Source organism: Cynocephalus volans, chromosome 8 (genome assembly GCF_027409185.1).
Source record: "Cynocephalus volans isolate mCynVol1 chromosome 8, mCynVol1.pri, whole genome shotgun sequence".
In the NCBI taxonomy this organism is placed as follows: Eukaryota; Metazoa; Chordata; class Mammalia; order Dermoptera; family Cynocephalidae; genus Cynocephalus; species Cynocephalus volans.
The window spans coordinates 83,603,365-83,626,931 of NC_084467.1; the positions used below are offsets into that span (position 1 = coordinate 83,603,365).

At 34.6% G+C, this 23,567-nt stretch overlaps 1 protein-coding gene across 1 annotated transcript in view; it reads left to right on the forward strand.

The window, feature by feature from the left end:
* The window catches only part of TLCD4 (TLC domain containing 4), a 58,180-nt gene that overhangs the window by 19,952 nt on the left and 14,661 nt on the right, over window positions 1-23,567 (forward strand). Inside the window, exons 2-6 of the mRNA XM_063106654.1 lie at window positions 1,733-1,898; window positions 5,812-5,901; window positions 8,267-8,325; window positions 10,423-10,517; window positions 19,429-19,502. Coding sequence (XP_062962724.1) covers window positions 1,744-1,898; window positions 5,812-5,901; window positions 8,267-8,325; window positions 10,423-10,517; window positions 19,429-19,502 — 473 coding nt within the window. The 5' untranslated portion in view covers window positions 1,733-1,743. The remainder of the gene's footprint in view (window positions 1-1,732; window positions 1,899-5,811; window positions 5,902-8,266; window positions 8,326-10,422; window positions 10,518-19,428; window positions 19,503-23,567) is intronic.

The following is a 23,567-nucleotide window of genomic DNA, read 5'->3' on the forward strand; positions in this document are numbered from 1 at the left end:
ATTCTAACCAAAGTAAATGAGCAGCCCATGCCTATCCACTGCTCCAGGACCATCAGGGAGCGTACAAAAGCCTTCATGGCAAACCGTCTTCACATTTAAGATTATGCTCTCCACTCTCTTCTGATTACTAGTCCCATTTTCTTCGGTTATCTGTCCACATGGCTTCCAGATCCCTATTTGCTTTAATCTTAGAAAAACATTTTCCCCTTTACATCTCACTTAGCAAGTTATAATATTTACTTTATGTACAAAACTTATTTTTATGTATTATTTGGTTATTGTTAATCCTAGGCTAAAAGGCCACAAATTAAATTTTTTAATACCCAATAAACACATGTTCAATTAAAAAAAAAAGACAATTGAGCAGTAAAGTTAATAGAGTCTCACAGAGAAAAAATTGAAATATCAATATTTTTACCAAAGTACACACACCAAAAAAAAAAAAAAAAAAAAAGAATGAGGAAAGAATTCATTATAGACATATGAGTTCTGTTGGAAGGGGCCCTGTGGGAGACTGATTCTTATTATGATATCCTAGTTAGAAGGGAATGGAGTGGAGCTGCTGCTACTGCAGTCAATGACTTGGTTTTTCTCTAGTGAATTGGCTTCAATAGGTGACTTTATTTCTCCACATTAGGAAGCTGGAAATGTGTATCGATTCATTTCCTTTTCATTTGAGGATCATCTCTATCAAAGATGCAGGCATCGAAATGCTGTATTTGCTGGATATGAACAAATGCTTTAGTGTCTTTTTTTGATCTGAATGTTCCTATAGAGTTAAGAGCCAAATAAAATTCAGCTCATTGAGACAGAAAACATACTTTGTGTATATATTAATATTAATATTCCTTCCACTAACCTTATCATTAAAACCTGAAGCTCTTTTATTAAAATCTCTTTTTTTTTAGAAGCTAAAAAGCCATGGGGGGGTTTTGGTCCAAGGTTATGTGTGATTGCAGAATTTTTTTAAGTTAGATAGTAATTTAAGCAGTAACAGTGATATGTTTTTATTTCTAAGACTGTGTTATTCTTAAGATTTTAATTTTTTAAAAAATGTTCTGCTATACAATTAGTTTTTGTTATGTAATCAGTTTTCATTCGGTTATTGCAGGTAATGTTCTACTATGATTTTTGTCTTGTTTCTTAGAAACTAACTAGTTCTCATCTTATAGATGAGGAAATTAAAGCAAAGAGAAATCAGATGATATGTCTTAAATTGAATTAACGATAATATTATTAAAAGAATATTTTTGTTATAGTACTTGAAATTCCCTCTTAATGTTAAATTCTAAGACTCAGATAATTGGAGGAATGGGGACAGTGGGCAGCTGGCCAGTACAGATCCCTGTAGACTTAGATAATTTTGAATGTCAAAATTTTTAAACGTCTTCTTAAATTTATAATGTAGAGATATTTAAGATGTTTTTTCTTTTATTTTAAATGCTAATATAAAATTCATGACAAATACGAGGGTACTTCACAAAGTTCATAGAAAGACTTGTATTATTTTTCAATTCCATTTTTTCATGAACTTTTTACAGTACCCTCATAGATGGTAAAAAGGTGAAGAAACACACAAAAGGTTTGAAATTCTTATAGTTTCATTGTATTCTTACATTTGTGATAAATTTTTAAAATTATTAAAAATACAAGTATATACTCTTTAAAATTAAAAATAAATACCTAGGTTTGTCATGAGATAGCAATTTATAGTCATTATTTCTCTTACCAGGTTGAAGAAATATGGATACCAACACGAAACTAGTCATCAGCATTCTTTGTACCAGCTTTTTCACCTTTCAGCTTCTTTTCCACTTTGTAAGTTACTGGCTTTCAGCAAAAATTTCTCCAGGTTTTAATAGTCTCAGCTTCAAAAAGAAGATTGAATGGAACTCAAGGTAAAGCATATGGAAATGTAATAGGCTAAATAAAAAAACAAAAACAAACAAAAAAGAAACTAGTTTTATGAAATAAAATTATTTAAAATATTTTTTAAACGTCTTTCATTTAGAACCTAACAAAATCTAAGGCCAATTTTTTTTCTTTGACCTTAGGAATAAAAGGAAAGATAAGTGAATAGATCTCATACTAGTATAAGAAAATTTTAAGAATTTTTATATTGAAAGATGTTAGCAAAATTTTATTTAACTTTATGGGCAATTGTGGGAAGATTAAATTGACTACAGCTGACTGTGAAAGTGTACTGTTTTGCATTCTTCTCTGAGCCAAATTGTTTTGCCAGCATCCACTTTTATAACTCAGACTGTGAATTTAATAAGACTTTAGTTGTTTTCTTTTTCACTTTACACTGATAGGTTCATACATGCTACAGTTATTTTCATACAGAAAGAGAGAATTATTTTTCCACATACTTTTGAAAAATAACAGGTATGACTCATCTTAAGATTAGCACAAAAATATTATTCAAATGCATTGTACTAGAGATATGGTGGTTTTATTATTTATTTATTTATTTATTAAAAGATGACTGGTAAGGGGATCTTAACCCTTAACTTGGTGTTGTCAGCACCACGCTCTTCCAAGTGAGCAAACCAGCCATCCCTATATAGGGATCCAAACCCTTGGCCTTGGTGTTATCAGCACCACACTCTCCCAAGTGAGCCATGGGCCGGCCCTGCGAGATATGGTGATTTTAAAAAACTCATTCTAACATATGAAGACAAATGGAATGGTGGGAAAGAAAAGGTGGGAAAATACATTCTCTGATTAGATTTTGATCTATTTTCACTTCCCTTTCACCATGGTTAGGATAGGTGAAGGCATTTGAAACTTGGGTAGCTGCAAGCCAAAGAAATAGGAGGGTACAGAGAGAAGCAAAGATGAAAATGAAGTGATGAAATTGAAAAATATTTTGTGTTATTCAGTCTTATCACTGTCATTCTATGATGTGGGAAATTATTGGGAAAATGATTTCCTACTTGAAGAAGGAACCTGGGACTACATAAAATTCATTTAGCTATTCTAATAGTGACTTCTCTTTCTTTCGCTCAAATTTACTCCTGCTTCCCACTCCAGCTTGGTTTACATGGGACTTAAGCTGTGAGGTAGAGAGTGCAAAGAAGGAAAAAAAAAAGGCTTTTTTTTTTTTTTTTTTTTTTTTAGCAAAGGGCATATATACTTCTTAAAATTCAGCCTCCAGCCTTGAAACTTATGGATCAATAGAGCACACATAATTCTTCCTAGTAATCAGGAATCTCTGAACAATGGGTGGTCTAACCTATCCAGCAGAAAAAGGACAGGAAGAAAAAAAATTACTTGAAAATGCTTACTTGAGAGATAACAGTTTAATTCTAAGTGAGAAATTGTTGTACTTAATTGCTGCTTTTTTTGAAAATACATGCACTTACAGGTGTTACTTATATCTTATAATTTAAAAAAATATTCTTATTTATATCCAGTTGCTTACCTATGGCAATGAAAGTCCTGTTGTATTGAAATACTACTAATTTTTAAATCTACTTCTCCAAAATTTAACTCTCCTTGTCTGTTTGAGCTGTGTAATTTATATTGGCAATACTTATACTGCTTGCAACTGATTAAATCAATAACTCTAAATTGCTATTCTAAAATGGTCATTAATTATTTTCTTTAAAAAATGCTGTCTCTTTAGGCACAACCATTTATTTTTAACCCTCTTTTAAAAAATTGAAATATTTTATCGTGGGTAGCATCTTAGTGTTTGTTTTTAGATACTAAGGAATCTATATTTTGCTTTGCCAGGAATCTGATTTTAAAGAATAAAATATGAAATTTTTACTAACAGAAGTTTCTGAAAGCATAGACTTTTAATATAAAGTAGTGTGTGACTGCAGGGTGTGTGCTTTTCCTGTTTATTATAGTAGGAGCTGTTTGACTGGACTCACTAACATTTAACTTTTCTCTTATGAATTGTGTGCCATTTCCATCAGCCAAAGTCTTATAAATACTTTGCATTTACCATAAAACATCTCAAGAGAGAAGGGACTTTGAGCCATGAGTGCCAGAAATAAAAAGTTAGATTTTATCTGAAAGGAAACTTTTTGACTTATGGTTACTAAACACTAAAACAGGTTAGTGAGAGAGGTTACGTTTTTTCATTTTGTAGAGTTTTTGAATAGCAAGAGATAGCTGGCTGTATTTAGATGGAGTGTTTTACTTGATATCAAGGAATTTTTATTTTTATCCTGCTATGCTCAAGTAGAATACAGATGTGCTTGGAATGAAAATTCCAGACTTGTAAACCAGATAAATTGTGTTAATTATTCACTTTAAAATGATCCTTTGTAATTACAAAGGATTCTTTGTCAGTGCTTTTAAATTAGTGAGGCTCTTGCACATTTGAAATATGACTTGATTTAGCATGATGTATCTATTTAGGGACACATCATCTATTGGATCAAGTTAATTGATTTTTCAAGTTACAATGAAATTTTTTAATATTAAGCTCAATATTGGTTGATATATTTCACTTATTTTTAAAGACTTGGGGTCATGTTTTAGAGAGAAATTCATTGCGTACCAGTAATTTCAAGAGAGAAAACTTTACTATTCCGTTTAACTTTTATTCTAGTGAAGAGAAAAGAAACTTCATTACGTGTAAAATTCTCAACAAAGATGTAAGAAATCTGAAACTGTTGGGTAAAAAACTTTATTGTATGGATAAATACACAGTATCCTGTATAAAGTTCTTTAAGTAGCATATCATTGTGTTTGGGTATTGGTTGAGTCTTAAATTATTAGCAAGATATATTCATAGAAACCAATGTTTTTCTTATAAACCTTATTTTCTTCTTTATAAGAAAACTTGATCTGGGTCTTCTGAACATCTTGCTTTCACTTGGGTGTTTCTTTTCTTTTTCTTTTTTCTTTTTTATCATAACTCATGGTTTAATGCAAATAAGAAATGCTTCCAGAGAACAATACAAACTTTGTTTAGACTTTCAGAGAATAACCATGGTAAAAAAAAAAAAAAGGTTAAACCCCTGGAACAGGACAAAATTCATGCTGAGATTTTGAAGCAAGGAAAAGAAACATTGCTTGGGTGTTTGCATAACATTCTCCTTAATATTTGATCATAGAGGGACTAAAACTTGATCCCTTTTTTCTTTGATTTTATATATTGTTAAAATAATCTTTAACATAAAAAGCAAACTTGGGTTTTTTAAAATGGATTTTCTGTATACATTTATCAATTTTTCTGTTTAGAAGTGCGTTGATAATAATAAAGACGTTTAATAGCTGCCCTTGCTTTCTCACAGACTTGTTACGAGAATCGAGTGCAATAATGCATGTAAATGTACATTTGAAACAAATTTCCAAGATAATAAATCTTTCTATCATGATTTATTCGAATTTTTTTAAGAATGTGGAGTTGGTTAAGGCCAGTAGATTTGGAAATCATTCCCAGCTGATTGGAGCAGGAAACTCAGCCTGCAGTAATGCTGTTGGGTATGGAGCTGGGAGCAGGGTACAGGGTAGTGGCCTTACCAGTTGCCATCTGTCTGCAGGAAACTTGTCAGCTGCATCATGATGTATGCTTCTGCTTTAGAACTTTTAACCAGGAAGTGATTCACCAGTTTTTGAGCAAGAAATTGTAGATTTTAGCATTCTACTTGTCATTCGTTCCAAAGTAAAGTTGTGGACCTTGGATTTCTAAATGGCAGTTTTATATTATACTTTTGGATGTGCTCTACTCCTATATTTAAGTACTTTGAGTTCTAACTTGTTCAGAATATTAAATGTCTTACCAGGATGAGTTAAAATTTATTGCAAAGAGTCTAAAATCTTTGTGTGTATCTTATTTTATTTCAGGGTAGCATCTACATGCCATTCCTTGGTGGCTGTGAGTTTTGGCCTGTACCTTTTCTTTTTTGATGAGGCTACTATAATTGATCGACTTTGGTAAGCTATTTCTTTCTATGATAGTCAATTTGATTTATGTTTTGATATTAATTATTTATAAGAACCTTTCTTACTTTAAAACAGAAAGCTTATTGATGGTATATACTTTATTAAAATGCTTGTGTTCAGACTTATTTCAACAAAATGCATTAAAATTATTTATTTTAGATTTGAGTACAGATATGGGTCAGTTTACCTTAGTATCATAATTGTTATCTGAAACAAGGAGAATATGATGATGATGTAAACATTTATACTATTAAACATTATGCTGTTAGTAAAACCAAATTATTATTAGCACAGTTCTGAGCAAAAACGAGTCATTATTGTGATCAGATAGTCAACTTGGATAATGTCTACTTAACACTTTGTATTCAAATTAATATTTGATCTGTCATTTGATGTCAAAGAAATGAAGTGAGAATTATAGATGGACATGTGAGAGGAATTTAATACCACATGAAAAGATTTGAAGCACTAATAATAACTATGTTTGATAATAAGATAATTTGTAAGATGGTTCTTTTTGAAAAATTTAAATATAATTTCAGTGGCAGAAGTTTTGCAAACATCATTTCCTGGCATTATCTGAGAAGGCCAAGTTCTGTATAGTTTGAGAGAGGAGGTGTGTTTTGAGAAAGCATTGCATTGGGATGTGGTAGTTGTGGGCTCTGGGGAATGTAGGGCAATTTAACCAGGTCTTTTGACCACTACTATTTGATTGCAAGTATGCTGTTTTTTATTCATAAAAATGAAATTATTTCCATCAGAATTATACCAATGTTGATAAATTTTTATTGGGAAGATATTTTCAAAGTGAATCAATTTAGCAAATTTAATTTCTTGACCAGGTTTTTGTATAGTCTAAACAATTTCTATCTTTTAGAGAAATTTTTATTTTTATTTTACATACATGATTATCAGCAGAGTCAGTTCTTTTGCTAAGTAAATTTTATAGTGGAGATTTGATTCATTGGTCAGTTTTTGCCTTTGCCTTATCAAACTTTAACTTAATATAATTTTTGATATTTTTGCATTTTCTTTTATGCCATGATTTATTCCAAGTCCAATTTTTCTGGGTCATATTTGCAGATCAAAATTTGTAAAGAGGAATGACTTCTGCTAAATCTTTCCATTTGTAGTTTAGCTGTTGTCAGTTTTATTTTGCATTAATTTCAGGAGTACTTCGTATTATAAATCAGATAAACGACTGATAATTTGCATTTGTTTTTTGGAAGAGCATTAATAGGTCAAAAGTGTAGCATCTTGAAATGTATAAAGGTCAAAACAGCAGGTTTAAACTGTCCTGATCATTTCCTAATTGTGTGATAGTAGGCAAATCCCTATAGTCCTCAGTAGAATGATGATAATAATACTTGTACTATATTGCCTCAAAATCAGAAGTGGGCTAGATGATTTCTTGAGGTATTTGAGCCTCTGATTCAGAATAAGGAATTGGAAAAAAAAATCAGCATCTGGAATTCAATTTGAGTTCTATTGCACACAAATCATATGAAACCGCATTTGTAAAAATCTTGTTATCTTTTGGAAAAATTATTTTATTAGAATTTTTAGCTAATATATATAAGAAACTATGATTAGTCATGCAGTTAGAAGTACTATCATAGCTAACACAATACGTTGTGCATTGATAGGTTTAGAATAGGATCCAGAATTACTAGTGAGATACTCCTTAGGGGACTTAGTACTTTGGAGTGTCAACTGTAGTGGGCCCTTAGGAATCCTCTAAGTCCATTGTAATTGCCACTGGTAGAATGGATGATGCCTTTCCAATTTAAAAAAACAAACCTTATGCCATGCCCCTGGATTTGGAGATTCTGGGAATAGTTCCACAAAATTAGGTTCAGAAAATGCACGGGGTTCTCTTAGCTACCCTCAGGAGGTCTGTTCCTATTATTGGGGACCTCAAAATGAATTAGCATTAGGTGCTTTAACAATATGAGCCGAGTGTGAATTCCAAGAGTTGGTTTATTCTCAAGGAAATTTTGGAGACTGGCTTGGGCCTAGAGTAAACCTCATGGCAGGTGTGAACTACATAGATCTCTTGATTAAAACAATTCATCTTGGACAGGAAGGCTACCAGATTTCCTTAGTGGCTGTGGGTTCAGGTTATCCTGGAAACAGCATGTCTGCTAGTACCAGTATCACAGGATATATCACAGTTCTGCTAAACAGTTATTGCGTTTTACAATTTTTATTTGAAATGTCAGTTTACCATTTGAGAATCTATAAAAAGCATTTTCATTATATTTATAAATCAGTAGGAAAAAAGTAGCTGTCACCTATAACCCATGAGCTAAAAAAAAAAAAAAATGAAACTTTTTTTCTTTTTAAATATTTATAGGGGTGATCCATCACTTGTGAAAATGAATATTGCTATTGCTTCAGGCTACCTCATTTCTGGTATGTGATATGTTGTTCATTGTCTATTTCTTTTAAAATTATCCAAAGAATATGAAATTATACAAAGAATACGTAGTATATGCTTTCGGTTTATTCATTTGAAAAGTATCTTGTAGGACCCATACAGAAGAAGACATACCTGCGATGATGGTAGAGCATGAAACGTTTTTTTTTGTTGTTGTTGGCTTTCTGATTCTCTCTGAAGATCAGAGTTGCAGAGTGGGGCTGCAAACAACTGAGGCCTGGACATTTTTTATTAGCTATGGTCCCTCTCTGACCTAAAGAGTCTCTCAGGTATAATTACTGTGAAACTAATGTAGTTTAAGCCTCAGGGTTTTCCAGTTGTAAGGGCCCTTGACATGTGTTCCAACAGTCATGGTTTTGTATTCTTTTGGTAAAATTTGCAAAAGTAAGCTATTTTAGCTTTAACCTGTTAAGGTTGTGGACTCTTTCTACTCCACATTCCTGTCTGTCATATTTTCCCTGATGTTGGATGGAGTTGGAGTAGCCTTTTTTACTCTGAGGCAAAGAGGAAATTAAGTTGAGGCTATGTCCTGTTACAATTTGAAAAGACATTTTTTAAAAAATTTATTTTTTATTAGCACATTCATTGTTATAAATCACACTTATTCTTTATGTCCCTTATCCAATCTCTCTCCTACTCCCTCTCCCTTGAAAAGATATTTTGGATCATCTTAATAAAACAGGAAAGAAATAACAGATTTTTGATTTGAACTTTTATATAGAAAACTCTATTATGTAATTTTTAAACTTACTAAATAACTGAAAGAAAATCCAAATAAAATCAATGAAATATGAAACAAAAGTGACAAACATAAGTGATGAACTCAATAGAAAATTTTCTGCCATCAAGAAGTGAATTATAACAAAAAAATATATACCAAAACACAGTCATTCAATTAGAGAAAGAGAGAAAATTTTGAATAGAAATAATGAAAAGGCTGTTGGAATATCTGATAGCCCAATTAAAAGAAGAGTGAACCATGTGAACACATTAGAAAAAGATTTGTTTACTTGACACAAAATGATGTCATTGACAAGGATAACACAATAAGTTAATAAATGTCAATTCAGAGTATAGTCCTTCCTCAGGAAATCTTGTATGAAAAAAACTTGATCAAGGTTTTCCCAAATAAGATAATAATCCAAAAAAACTTACAAACAAGAGTTATAAATGGAAACAAACTTTTCTAAACCAAGCTGTATGCAAAGTGAATTCTATTTTATTCTCTTTATAAAACATATTGCAAAATCATTGTCATATAAGTAGGTGACCAAAGAGCATACAGCCAAAATATGTAAGGAAGATAAATATATTTAGGGTGGTTTATCAGACAGGTAATTACTAATAACGTTGTATTTCTTGATTTTCTCATTTGTAGTATTTGTTTTCTCTTTAAAACCTTTAATTTGATTATTACTTTTCTCTTTCTAAATATTTGTATCTAGTTTTATATTAGAAATTTTTGTCTTTATAAAAGAAGGTTCCCACATTATATAAGCTGTAACCCCCTAAAGCCTGAATCATCCCCTGGTCTCCATTTATGATAGCCATTTGTTTCCATGTTTTCATTTCATATTTACCACTTAGTAAAGAAAATAGTTGTGTTAACATTTTGAACAATTTCTAATTTGCTAAATTAAACTATTTTCTAAATCATGATCTTTCGATTCATGACTCTTTAAAGAAAACTTGATATCTTGACCTCTCTCTTTGTCTGTCTTTTTAATAGTCATAGTTCTTGATGGTTTTACTATTTTGAATTAATATTTAATTACATCCTCTGATTTTTTAAAATATTTTTTGTGGAGTTTGTGTTATAAATGAGTTAGTCATTTTGTACATTTTCTACCTTATTTTGGAGGAGCCACAGTAGAGTGGATGATACAGGTATGCAGGAGCAGATGCTTTATGATAACATGAGTAATTGGACTAGCTGAGTTATGAACAAAGTGCTCAGAGTGGACAAAGGGCTCAGAGTGGAGAGTGACAAATTATTGGGTGAAAGTTAAATACATTTGAAAAACAATGCAGCTTTTTTCCTATGTAATATCTTACTTTTTTTCTTCTTACAGATTTGTTGATTCTCATTTTGTATTGGAAAATGATCGGTGACAAATTTTATATAATTCACCATTGTGTGTCACTGTATGCCTACTACTTAATACTGGTGAGTGCCAGGATTTACAGTAAGATAACAAGCAAACAAGATTAGGAATAGTGACTGAAAGGTGAACATAAATCTAAACATACAATTCTCAAATTATGAAGATCATCTCCAAATGTATCCAGGGATTGTTGTTATGATATCTTGTTTATTAACTAAGATAATAACTTTACATGTGTGTCTGTATTAGTGTGTCTATTTGTATTCATAAACTTTGAGACAGGCAGATGACCATAAGTCCTTGGATTTTCACTTAAAATCTTTAGGATATTTGTCTGTCTATTTAGTTGCATTTATTATTTAATAGCCAGAGGTATGTATAGATTCTTGTATAACTAACTAAAATATTTATTTTCTTTAATTCCATGTACAATTACATGTACATGCATAATTACATTTAAGTAGGCTGGAACACTGGGGGAATCTTGCTAAGAGACTTCATCAGAATTTCAATACTGAGGTTAATAGAGGATTCTTGCAACAAATCTCAGGCAGAAAAGTATATTAAATTCCATTATCTAAAATTATTTTTCTGCACATACATTTGAAACTAGCAACTTTATATCCCTTGCATGTTTGTTAGGTTTCTTACAACCAATTATATTTTCAATGTAGAGATACCAACAAGCTCAAGATAGATATTTGTAAATAGTAGATAGATATAAGTAACAGGGAATTACACATAACATGAAACTTATGTCTATGCCCATGGAAGTATGTGTCATACACAATGCTATCTGCCATGGGTGTATTGGATTAAATGCTTGAAAAGTCATTGACATGTTGATGTACAGGATCAGAAAATATAGAAGCAAGACTACTGAAGCATTAAACTTAAAATTTTGTTTTACATATTGAATCATTGTATACAACAAAGCAACCCTGGTGATCTTGTGTCAGAAAGCAAGGAACCTAATCAAAAACTAATGGGGTTGTGTCAAAAGGACACAGGATCCAACATGAAGGCTCTCCTTTTGGTTATAATTGTGACATTTTGATCATTAATTAGAATAATGATTGTGGTTGGTTGAAACCCACTGACTTGTGTGTTCTTAATGATATTAAAATAAGAAGGCAGGACAGTTCTTGCTTGAGGTCTCAAGTGGGTGCTGTTAGATGGCAGTTGGGACTGGAGTCATATAAGGACTCAAGTGGGGTGGATATCTACTGGACTTGTTCATGTGGCTGGCAGTTGCTGCTGGTTCTTTACTGGGAGCTCAGTGGGAGTTGTCAATTAGAGTATCTGTATGTGGCCCCATCATGTCTCTAGGGTTTCTCACAGCCTGGCAACTGTATTCTGAATGTGAGCATTTCAAGGATGATTGTTCCAAGAGACCCAGAAAAAACTGCAAGGCTTTTTATGACCTAGCGTCTGATGACTCAGAACGTTAATTCCACTGCATTTTATTGGTCAAGTGAGTTGCTAAGAGCAGCCCAGGTTCAAGGGGAGGGAAATAAGGCTTCACCTCTCAATATGAGGAACACTATGCACATACAGGGAGCGAAGGCATTGATGGTGGCCATTTTCGGAGACTGTACACTTCTTAATCTGTCAGTGTTAGATAACCATGTTAAATAATGTCTTCTTGCTGTGATGGATAGAATTTAACTCTCATACCTCTGTTTGTCTTCTCTTTTCCACACAATGTAGTTAAAGTAATGCCAGTTGTCTCTCATTTCCTTTTAAAACTGCAAATACTTTTATTTCTGGTTCCATAGCATCTTTTCTATAGCATAAATTTTAAAGTGAAGGTGTTAGTGCTCCTGTCCTTTCTTCTACTTCTGTAACTCCCAGTTTGCTTTGCAGTTACCGTCATTTGTACTTGTGCTTTTGAATTGACGAGATTTAAAAATATTTACCTCTGTTCTGTAGTCATATTAAGTTTCTTTATATCCAGTTGATCCTGCATATAGAAAGTCAATAAAGTGTTTATTCTGATTATACTAAAATTGTTCACTGCAGGACCAGGATTACATTTGCCTGTCTAATTTTTTCTTGGAGTTTCTAATTGCGTTCCTTTTTTTATTGAATTATTTGCCTTTACCACATATTTGAGTTATTTCCTATTCTCAAGGATGATATCACATCTCTGCAACCATCTTTTCCCAGATTCTTGCCTTTAGAGCTTGCCATTCTCCTGCTGCAATCTGAAGAGATTGCTCTCTGGGTCTGCTGCCCAGTGTCCTGGGGCTCCCTGTCTTTCTTCTCCTGGGTTGGATTCGCTGTTTCCTGGATGCAATGTCCTTAACTTTGTCGGTTTACTCACTTATTTTGTCGCAGCATATCCTCAAATAATATTCTAAAAAAGGGTGTGAAGGAGGTAAACTCTGAGTCTTTTTGCAAGTACTAAAAATGTTTTTATTCTCAGACTAACTGGTTTTATCATTATCTCTATTGGTGGCACATGGATGTATAATAATGTTTATCAAATTACCCATTGTTGTGTGTGTATGTTTCATTATTATATGTAACTTTGAGTGAACATCCTTACATCTTCCTATTTGTGCACATGAATAATTATTTTCAAAGAATAATTTTGTAGAAGTGGAATTCCTGGGCAAATTGTATGTACATTTTACAGATATTGATATTTTCTGCTAAAATTCTCTTCAGAAAGGTGGCTTGGCACCCTCAGAAAGGTGTATCTGTGTATGTGATTTAACCACTTAATGTGAAGAGATTATCATTTGTAAATGTTTCTTTCACCAAGTGGGTGATTGGTTTTTGTTGTTTGTTTTGTTTTTGTTTTTGTTTTGTGAATACTGGCAGTTAATAGGGCTCAGGAACTTTGAAAGGGATTAGGCAGAAGGGTCTTTACCTGAGAAATGTGGAAATGGTACCTGGAAAGAAGACAGACATGTCCTGTCTTTAAATATTAGAAAGGTTATCATCATATGAAAAAGAGATTTGTCTTTTTTGGATTGCCAGGATCAGAAGTAGGACAGGCAGGTGGAAGTTATAGAGAGTGTCGTATAAGTTCTGGAACTTTTGAATAGCAATCCCAGGATGGAGTAGGCTACTTATACTGCTCTCCATGGAGCTGTTCAGGCATAGGCTAAGGGGCAAATTGGAAGAGCTTTTGGAGATTTGTCTAAAATATCTGTGGGTAATGGAACTCAGTAATTTTCAGAGTCCATTTCAATGCATTGGATCAATAAAACAGTTTACCCTTAGAAGTTTCATTTTCCTTTTCAACGTGGTTGTTTTCCTGTAACAATTAGAGTAATATTACTTTTTGAGGGGTGATTTGTTCACATAATGTATCTTTTACAGTAAAAATAGCAGTAATGAACCTACCTTTCAATCCTTCCTAATTGTGATGGTGATCTGTCTTATCATTCATTCTCCATGATCATTCAGGCCTGACCCTTAGGCCTGTGTAGTTACCCCTGTATCAGTAACTAGAGATGGAGGATTTTATCTAAGCAGAAAGGAAGAAGTTCTTTTAGGTCTTGTCTTTCAACTTATTTTATCTTCTTTATGTTAAGAAAAATTACCTGGTTTAATTTCACTTTTAACTAAAACAATTTTTTTCTTTTTTTGAGTGCCTTTTCTGTTTCAGTATTTTTCCATATTGCTCTCAGTATACTTCTTATTTTATTCTCACATCAGTCCTCCTATAAATATGGTATTATGCCCATTTAACAAATGGAGAAACTAAAATTCAGGTCAGCTTTGCCCAAGGTTGCCAAAAGATCTAGGATTCGAATCCTCGCCTCCATACCACCAGCCTTTGATCATTAACTATCCCCCCTCCTAAACTTAATTGCTTAATGATCATAATGAATGACACAAATAAATGAAGTTTTTGAAAGATTTATAGTAGTCAGTTAGCCAATAAATATTTATGGAAATTCTACTATCAGCAATGGAATATAGTGGTGGTATCAAAAGGCATTCTTAAACACTTTTATCTATCAGTTAATTTTAACTCTCTTATTCCATTGTTTTATAAAGGATGATGATGGTGATGGTGGTAATGGCAGCCATACAGTCCTAACAAACAGCCCCATTAAAAGTATTAACCCTATTTTATAGAGTTCTTGGAAGAGGGTCAGAGAAATTCAATAATAGCCACAAAGTCACACAGCTAGTAAGGACAGAGCTATAACCCTGGTTTATCTTTCTTTTAGACTACATCCGATTACTCCTTAGTTTGCTAGTGTGCTCACTAATCACCTGCTTCTAGATGTTTTTCTTCTGATAGGTAGCTGGTACATAGCCCTCAAATTTCCCTACCTCTTTTACTTGCCAGTAAGTAATTCTAATAAGTACATTCTCTTTTACCTGCCTTGCTTGACTAATCTAAATTGTAACAAAGTTTGGAGATTAAATTTCAGACATTTTTTTCTCATAACAAATTTAATCATCTTTAATTCTATTCCACTGATTTCTTTACAAAATTGAAATCTATATATTTTTCCTTCTCTTTTAGAATGGAATGCTCTTTTAGAATGGAATGCTCTTTTAGAATGGGATGCTCTTTTAGTGCTTTTGCCCACTCAGAAATAAGCCTGAAGGACTCTTAGGATTTTGACTTTAGAGGCGATGTGCTTGTTTAACGCTGTTGAGCAGGCAAGGTCCAACCCAGGAAACATGGGCCAGGTACTGGGGTAGGCTTGATGGATTCAATAGTGAGTGAGGCACAGGGAATATGGATGCTTATTAGGGGCTCTAACAGACAGGTGGAGAGCTCTGTGTAGACACTTGGCTCAGCTTACATTCAAGGTGGAATGTAGCAGGTCCCACCTTGATAAAGCTCTGGGATCTGGTGGAAGTCTTTGTAAACCTTCACTAATCACAGTTTCAGAAAAGTAGGGAGTTAGCTCCTAAGGGCTTAAAGATCTCTAGTTATCTCTAGGCTAGGACAACAGTTCTCTCACTTTAATATACATTGCAATCATCTGGAGAGCCTGTTAAAGCACAGATTGCTGGTCCTCTATTCACTATGTCCAGCATGGGGCCCAAGAATATGCATACCTAGCAAGTTCCCAGGTTGTCACCTCTCACAGAGTGATGGAGATGCAAAAGATTACTCGAGCCCATTCAGAGCAATGAGAAGCCCAAAGGGACTGCACCAAGGGAAAACTCCTTCAAGAGAGGAGAGCCCAGGCACAGCCCCAAGTCAGTTTTTGCCTCAGTTTTTGTTGTAAAGACAAGAAAGTTACAGAAGAAAAACAGATGGTTAATCAATCATAGTGAAAACATAAACAAACTGGCTATATAACACTCTTCATTAAAGCATGTGTAACTTAAAATAGTTCAAGCAATTTACCATCAAAAGGAGTCATAAAACTAAGCTATGTGATGTCCGAAAAGAAACAATGAGATAATCACCAAAGCGCCTAACTCCCTAAGAAACTCAAAGAAACAGCTTAGGGTGAGATGTGGAACGTCTCCCAAACACTAACTAGCAGAATATCCTTGAAGATTTTAGCTCACATACTTTCCCATCATTTAGGTTTAGCTGAACTAAGGGCATCTGCCCCCAGAGCACCCATTTTTCACTGTTTCAATTCTCTTACCTACATCAAAGGCTTTAGTCCTGTGAAAGTTTTCTGGTCTTTCTTAATATTAGCATGCCTACATGTTTTCCTAAAGGGTTGGGCTTTGTCCCCTAAACTAAGGACTTTTGTCCCCTAAACTACAGGCTTTGGCCTTCTATGCTAAGGACTTTGGTCTTCTAAACTACGTGTGTTTTATTTCTGTCTCATTAATATCTTCTTAGTCAATATCCTTCACATCAGGTGATTCTGATGTTGCTGGTCTGGAAACCACACATAGAGAACTGCTGTGCTAGAAATCAGAAAACTAACCATTCTCTTTGGGAAGAAGAGAGAAATTAAGAGAAGGGCTAGGATGTTATGACTAATTTTTTACAAATTCTAAAGAAAGTTTCCTCAAGGTGTGGAGAATTTGTACTTTATCCAAAGTTGTTTAAATGAAAACAGCATATCAAATGTACTGTGTTTACTAGTAACTTTTTTAACATTTAAAGAATATCATAAAGTCAGGTTTTATTTGAGTTTAATTTTGTATTTTGCTTAATAATTACTTTTTTTTTTTTTTTTTTTTTTGTGGCTGGCTGGTATGGGCATCCAAACTCATGACCTTGGTATTAATAGTTACTTTAATTCTATACCGGTATGAAAGGAGTTGGAACAAATAATCTTTTAAACTCTCAAAACATGTCTTACACATAGTATATTTCATGAATATATTTTTTGTATTTTTAAAGTAATATTAACTAGAATGAAATTTTTAGAATTGTTTTTGAAAGTTTAAGACTCAGGCTATTGCTACTGTATTTTTTAAATACTTTACATGACTTTGGGGTGTGTACTTTAAAATATTTTAGAAGTCATAAAAATGAAACAAATTTTGGAATTGGACCATATTTTTGGAAAAACTATTTATTTGAAGGATACAGTAAATAATTTAGCAGGGATTTTGGCTGACCTCAGGAACACATTAACTCATAATATTTTGCAGGAGTCTGGTCTGTCATATTCTCTGAACACTGGACATAGTTACGTAGAGTGCCATAGACTTAAAACAACCAAAAGAAGATGAAAATTGTAAGGAAAAATAGATTGGAGAAAGAGCCATCTTTAATTAAGGGGCAAAAGGCAATGTTATGAATGAGAAAATTTATCCTTAAAAAAGAGTGAATGTTTATTACATACACGAATTAATTATAGGAAGGGATTATATTAATAGAAATATTTCTAAGATTTTGTCTGATTCAAATAAAATCTCACGAAAATAACTTTTTTCTTTGTACTTTTTTACCCCCCCCCAAGAGTCATGTTCTAGTTGTATACATTTTCAAAGAAGTTCTCCTTTGCTCTAATTCACTGCAGAGCTTAACTATGGAGGAAGAGAAAAGCAGAACATTTCAGCCTTCTTATTTAACATGGAGGATCTACAGCTAAACACAATTACTTGTTCCTCTAACCTATTCTTAATTCAAATATTCCAACCAATTCTTTTGGACAAACTCACCTAAACTTTGGATAAGTCACCAAAACTTTTTTTTTTTTAAAGGGTACAAAATATTCAGGAACTTGAATTGTGACTGGCAATTTGTTTCCTATTACCTTTAAAATATTTCTTTATGCTGGATGAATTAGAGAGGTCAGACATTTGTTCTTTTCTCATCCCTTTGTTTCCTAGCTGCAAATGTGATTTCTATTATGTATTAAAATGAACTTAAAATAAAACAAAGATGGGAGTGGCCTGCCCAAGACTGTCCTGGTTTTACCACTTCACCACTGAAAATCCTGCATCCCAGGAAATTCATTCTCATGATGCAAAAAAATCGTGGCAACCATGATTTGCAGTTCCCAACAATGAATGATGCAACTCAAGTGTTTTGCAATCATGAGCAGTAACAGTCCATCTTTGATTTTGCCCATTGGATTAACTGTTGTGATTTCTATTGAGACAATGTTAGTTTAATCTACAACAATAAATACTGTGTATTTTCTAAGACCTCTATGAAACTGTCCTAAAGGCTGCAGGCAGTTCAGAGAAGTATTATTAGAAAAGGAAACAGAAAGAGTAAAAATATTCCACTGTATCATGGGACAGAAGGAAACATTTCATTATTTTTTATTTGATCTAGGTAATAACTTTAATTAGTCCTATTGTATTTACATTCTCCTTTTAATAAGTATTATGTTTATTATCTTAAAAACATACACTTATATAGCCTACTACATTTAAATATCCTTAAAGAGGCAGAAGAAAACATAAAAATATTTTTTCACAAGTTTTTTTTTAATTAGTCCTACTATTAATTACTGCTAATTCCCACTATTAATTAGTCCTATTGTTATTTTGTTTAAATAAAAGCACTATTGCAACAGAAAAGTAAATAGATTAGTCTTGAAAACCTAATTCTTGTAATCCAGCTCTGAATTTTAAATTCCTAAGATAATTCTCATGGATAAGTACCCAAAATCTCCAAATCAAATGTTTATCTATTTTTTTTTTTTAATGCTGCATATTGTTCCTTTTTGGATGGCAGTGTGGTCTAACCAGTAGAAAAGCAGTTTCCAAAGTTCTGTGTATATCTCATGTATTGGGAGTGGGTAGGACTATTTCTTTTGACATGTTATTATAATTCTGATTTAATTGGAAGTGCTGGAGTGACTCCGTTTACCTAGTGCAATTTTTAAAGTATATTGAATAAAATTCTTGAAATGCGTACTTCTGATTTTCTCTTTGATGTTTAACTCTGCTGTACTTTTCATATTTTTTAATTGGTGGAATGTGCTAGGTATTGTTTAAATTTAGAAAGTTCCCAAAGGTGTGTGTTTTAGCTGTAGGATCTTCTGACTGACAAATATATTTTTCTGGTCAAATATGAAGAACAGGATTTGGCATGTGTTGTTAAATTCAGCAAATATGCATCTGCTCACAGGCTTATATATTGTTATTTCGGATAAGTATACTTTTGACGTTTTTAAGGTGCTTCTACTTAATAACAGATATAAAGATGAGTTTCTGTTAGATTTTGATTGTTATAAAATTCCTCAACTTCTGAAACTCACACTACTTTATGGTCATTCTTTCTCTAGTAATTTGAGAGTAACTGTTACTAACGGTTATTTTCAGAGTTCATTAGTTCAGTGTGAAACAATTGCTTAAAACCTGTTTTCATGAGTGATTATGTACATAAGTGAACATAAGTGTACAGTATACTATCTTTTAAAAATACTATAGAATTCTAAGGATATTCTTAAATTTTCATAAAGAAAATCAGTTTAGCAGTAAAAGATAGAAAACTTGGTTTGTTTTGATGTTGATTGTTATATTATGCTGAGAAACTTTTGAATATTTCTTCAGTATTTGGAAATTTTGATAAGAATGTTACCCCTGACATTGTGTTTTGTGTTTATCATCCAGAAAGAAGGAGTGCTGGCGTACATTGGAAATTTTCGCCTGCTTGCAGAGCTTTCCAGCCCTTTTGTGAATCAGCGGTAGGTGACTGATACCATTAATTATTTTACGTGTGTGTGTGTGTGTGTGTGTGTGTGTGTGTGTGTGAGAGAGAGAGAGAGAGAGAGAGAGAGAGAGAGAGAGAGAGAGCTGGCCTGTAGAGCAGTCTAAATTCTTGACTTTGGTTGTGCTGTTTATTTTTAGTTGGAGGAATTTTTTCCCCAAGACCCTAAGTCTACTGTATAAAAAATGACAAGAATTTTTTATCACCATTGCACCAATGAAGAAAGTGAGCCTTGGAAAGTTTAAAATAATTTATCCCATGTTCCCTAGCTTGTAAGTTGGGTGCTAGCTTTTGAACCCTGCTCTCTTTGCAGTAGGATGATACCTTATACCTGGTTCCAGGACATTCTTTCACCCTCCATGATATATATACTGCAAGAGAACTGTGTACTTTGAGTCTTAGAATTTAGTGGGGTTCTTCATCTTGGGTCTAGTTCACATTCCTGACACTAACTTCCTCCTGTCCCCAAATTATTTTTTTTTAATAATTTATTTTTTAATTGACACATTGATTGTACATATTTATTGGGTACAGAGTTATATTTCAGTACATGTATACAGTGTGTGATGGTCCAATCAGGGTAATTAGTGTATTTGTCATTGTAAACATTTATCATTCCTTTGGTGGGGATGTCCTGTTTCCTTGTTTTTTCATGTTTTCCACATTGATATCTAACCATCTGGTTCAATAGTCACTTCTGATTTTCTGGAGTAGTGCTTGAAGGGAAAGAATCTTTCCTGTAGATATGTTCTGTAGTGTCCGATGGTTGGGGTGTTTTAGGTTTGGTTCTGGGTAAGCACACTAGTGTAGTCTCTGTGTGATTTCTTCAACTTTATTCAATGTTGAAGTTGACTATGAGCGCCTTTGTGGCCTAGGCGCTGGGGTACTCCAGAGCTCCCTGCTGAAATGGGCAATGCTGGATGGGGTTGCTGGGGCTGCAGGTGGGATCTTGAGCCCCTGGGAGATGTGCTGGTGTGCTCAATGATTCCTCAGCTGAAGAGGGTGACCCTGGACGGGGTTGTTGGAGTTGCAGTCAGGATTTCATGGTCCCAGAATAGGTGCTATGGCAATTGGCTTTCCTCTGCTAAAGTGGGCAGGGTTGCTGGGGAAATGGGCCAGATTGTGGACCCATGGTAGAAGCACTGGGGCACTCTGTAGTTCCTCAGCTGGAGTGGTCAATCCTCGCAGGAGATTGCTGGGTTCTGTGGCCAGGATCTCAAACTCCCATGGAAGGTGCTGGGGCATTCTGTGGCTTTTTAGCTGGAATATGTGATACTGGGCAGGGTTTCTGGGGTTGAGGATGAGATCTTGGGCCATTGGAAGAAGTGTTGGGGTGTTCTTCTGGTCCTCAGCTGGAGTGGGCAACTGTGGGCAGGCTTACCAGAGCCACAGCCAGGATCCTGGATCCCCAGGAGAGATTCTGGGGTGCTCCTCAGCTCTTCAGCTTGATTGGGCAACCCTGAGATGTATCATTATGGCTGCACCCAGGACCTTTGAGACTCCCAAGAGAGATACTGAGGCACTCTGAAGCTCCTCAGATGAAGTGGGTGACTGAGTGGGGTTGCTGTGGCTGTGGGTGGGACCCTGCATCCCAGCAGACATGCTGGGGTGCTCTTCACTTTTCAGCTGATGTGGACAACACTGGGTGAGGTTGCTGGGGCTGTGGGTGGGGCCCTGCACCCCCAAGAGAAGTGCCAGGGTGCTCTGTGGCTCCTCAGCTAAAATGGGTGAGCTTGGCCAAAGTTGCTGGGGCTGTAGGTGAGATCTTGTGACCCAGTAGAGGAGCTGCAGGCTCCACAGCTGGAGTGGGTGAATCTGGTTGAGGTCACTGGAGCTGTGGGTGGAACTCTGTGCCCTTGGGAGAGGTGCATGGGTGCTCCACTGAAGGCAGCAGGGCTGGCAGTGGTGGCATGAGGTCCTGATTGGTCAGCTCTCAGGCTCTGGAAAGTGCGAGCATTGGCTCCCTTTGTCTTGGGTGTGACCTTCCCACTATGCTGGACCTCCTGTTCCTAGAGGTGCAGGGCACTGCATAGATTTAGATGCTAGAGTCATGGTGTGATGAGGAGGCCTTAGGGATGTGGAGATGCCAGGGCTGTTGGGCCTCAGGGCAGAATGCAATCTGGTGTTGGCTCCAATCCCAAAATGGTGACGTACTGTGTCAGCCTGGGTACCAGGGGATGGGGAGGGGGGGCTCAGCCTGAATTCCACCTCTGGAATAATGCTGTTGTGTGGCTCCAAGCCTGCAAGGACTGTGTGGCTCTCTTGTAGCTAGGATTGCAAGTATCCATAGTGAGTGTGTAGAGTTTTGGGGGTTTTTCACTTACGTTTTCTCCATAGTAAGGAGTCTCTCCTGGCTCTGAGCTGATCCTGGTCGGGCACCTCCCTTGTCTTTCTATGCTGCCATCCCAAGTTTTTGAGCCTCAGGACATCTTCCTCACTGTTACTGAATTCCAGTGTTTTCTCCTAGACACTCTGTTCAATGTGTGATTACCTATTTCTTGTTTTGGACTTTGTGTCAAAGGCGAGAGCAGGGTGTCTCTAGTCAGCCGTCTTGAACCTGTCCCCTGTCCTCAAATTCTTTTATCAACATTGGTCTCTCATTAAAAAAAACCTTTTTATTTTATTTATTTTTAAAATTAGACTATTTTTATTTCAAATACAGTATAAGTAAACTAACAATATATAATAGTGTTAAGTATTTTCACATTGTTGTGCAGCAGATCTCTAGAACTTTTTCATCTTGCAAAACTGAAACTCTATACCCATTAAACACTAATTCCCTCATCCAAAGCTCTTGACATCTACCTTTCTGCTTTCTGTTTTTATGCTTTAACTACTTTAGATACTTCATATGAATGGAATCATACAGTTTTTGCACTTTTGTTACTGGCTTATTTTGCTTAGCATAATGTCCTCGGTGTTCATCATGTTGTAGCATGTGACAGGATATCCTTCTTTTAAAGGCCGCATAATATTCTGTATGTATATACCACATTTTCTTTATCCATTCATCCATCCGTGGATGTTTAGGTTGCTTCCACCCCTTGGCTATTGTGAATAGTGCTGTAATGAATATGAGTGTACAAATATCTCTTCAAGATCCTGCTTTGAATTATTTTGGATATGTAGAAGTGGGATTACTGGATCATATGGTAGTCCTATTTTTGAGGAACCTCTACACTGTTTTTCATAATGACTGCACCTTTTTATAGTCTCACCAACAGTGCACAAGGGTTCTAATTTCTCTGCATCTTCACCAATACTTGTTATTTTCTGTTCTTTTGATTGTGGTCATCCTAATGGATGTGAGGTGATATCTGATTGTGGTTTTGATTTGTGTTTTTTGTGATTCATGATGTTGAGCATCTTTTCTTATGCTTACTGGCCATTTGTATCTTCTTTGAAGAATTGCCAATTCAAGTCCTTTGGCCATTTTTTAAATAAGGTTATTTGATTTTTTGTTGTTTTTAAGTTGTAGTAGTTCCTTATGTATTCTGAATATTAACTCTTAATCAGATATATGATTTTCAAATATTTTCTTCCATTCCATAGGTTGCCTTTTTACTCTGTTGATTGTTTCTTTTCATATGCAGAAGTTTTTAAGGTTGATGTAGTCCCATTTGTCTATTTTTGCTGTTGATGTCTGTGCTTTTGGTTTCATATCCAGGAAGTCATTGCCAAATCCAGTGTCCTGAAGATTTTACCCTAAACAGTACTTTCTTGTAGGAGTTTTATAGTTTCATCTCCCATTTAGATCTTTAATCCATTTTGAGTTAATTTTTCTATGTGGTGTAAGGTAAGGGTCCAGCTTCATTCTTTCGCATGCTGGTTGTACACTTTTCCCAGTACCTTTTGTTGAAGAGACTATCCTTTCCCCATTGTGTAGTTTTGGCACCCTTGTCAAAAATTATTTGGCCATATATGTAAGGGTTTATTTCTGGGCTCTGAATTATGTACCATATCTGTCTTTATGTTAGTACCACACCATCTTGATTATTGTTGCTTCATAGTATGTTTTGAAATCAGGATGTGTCAGGCCTCC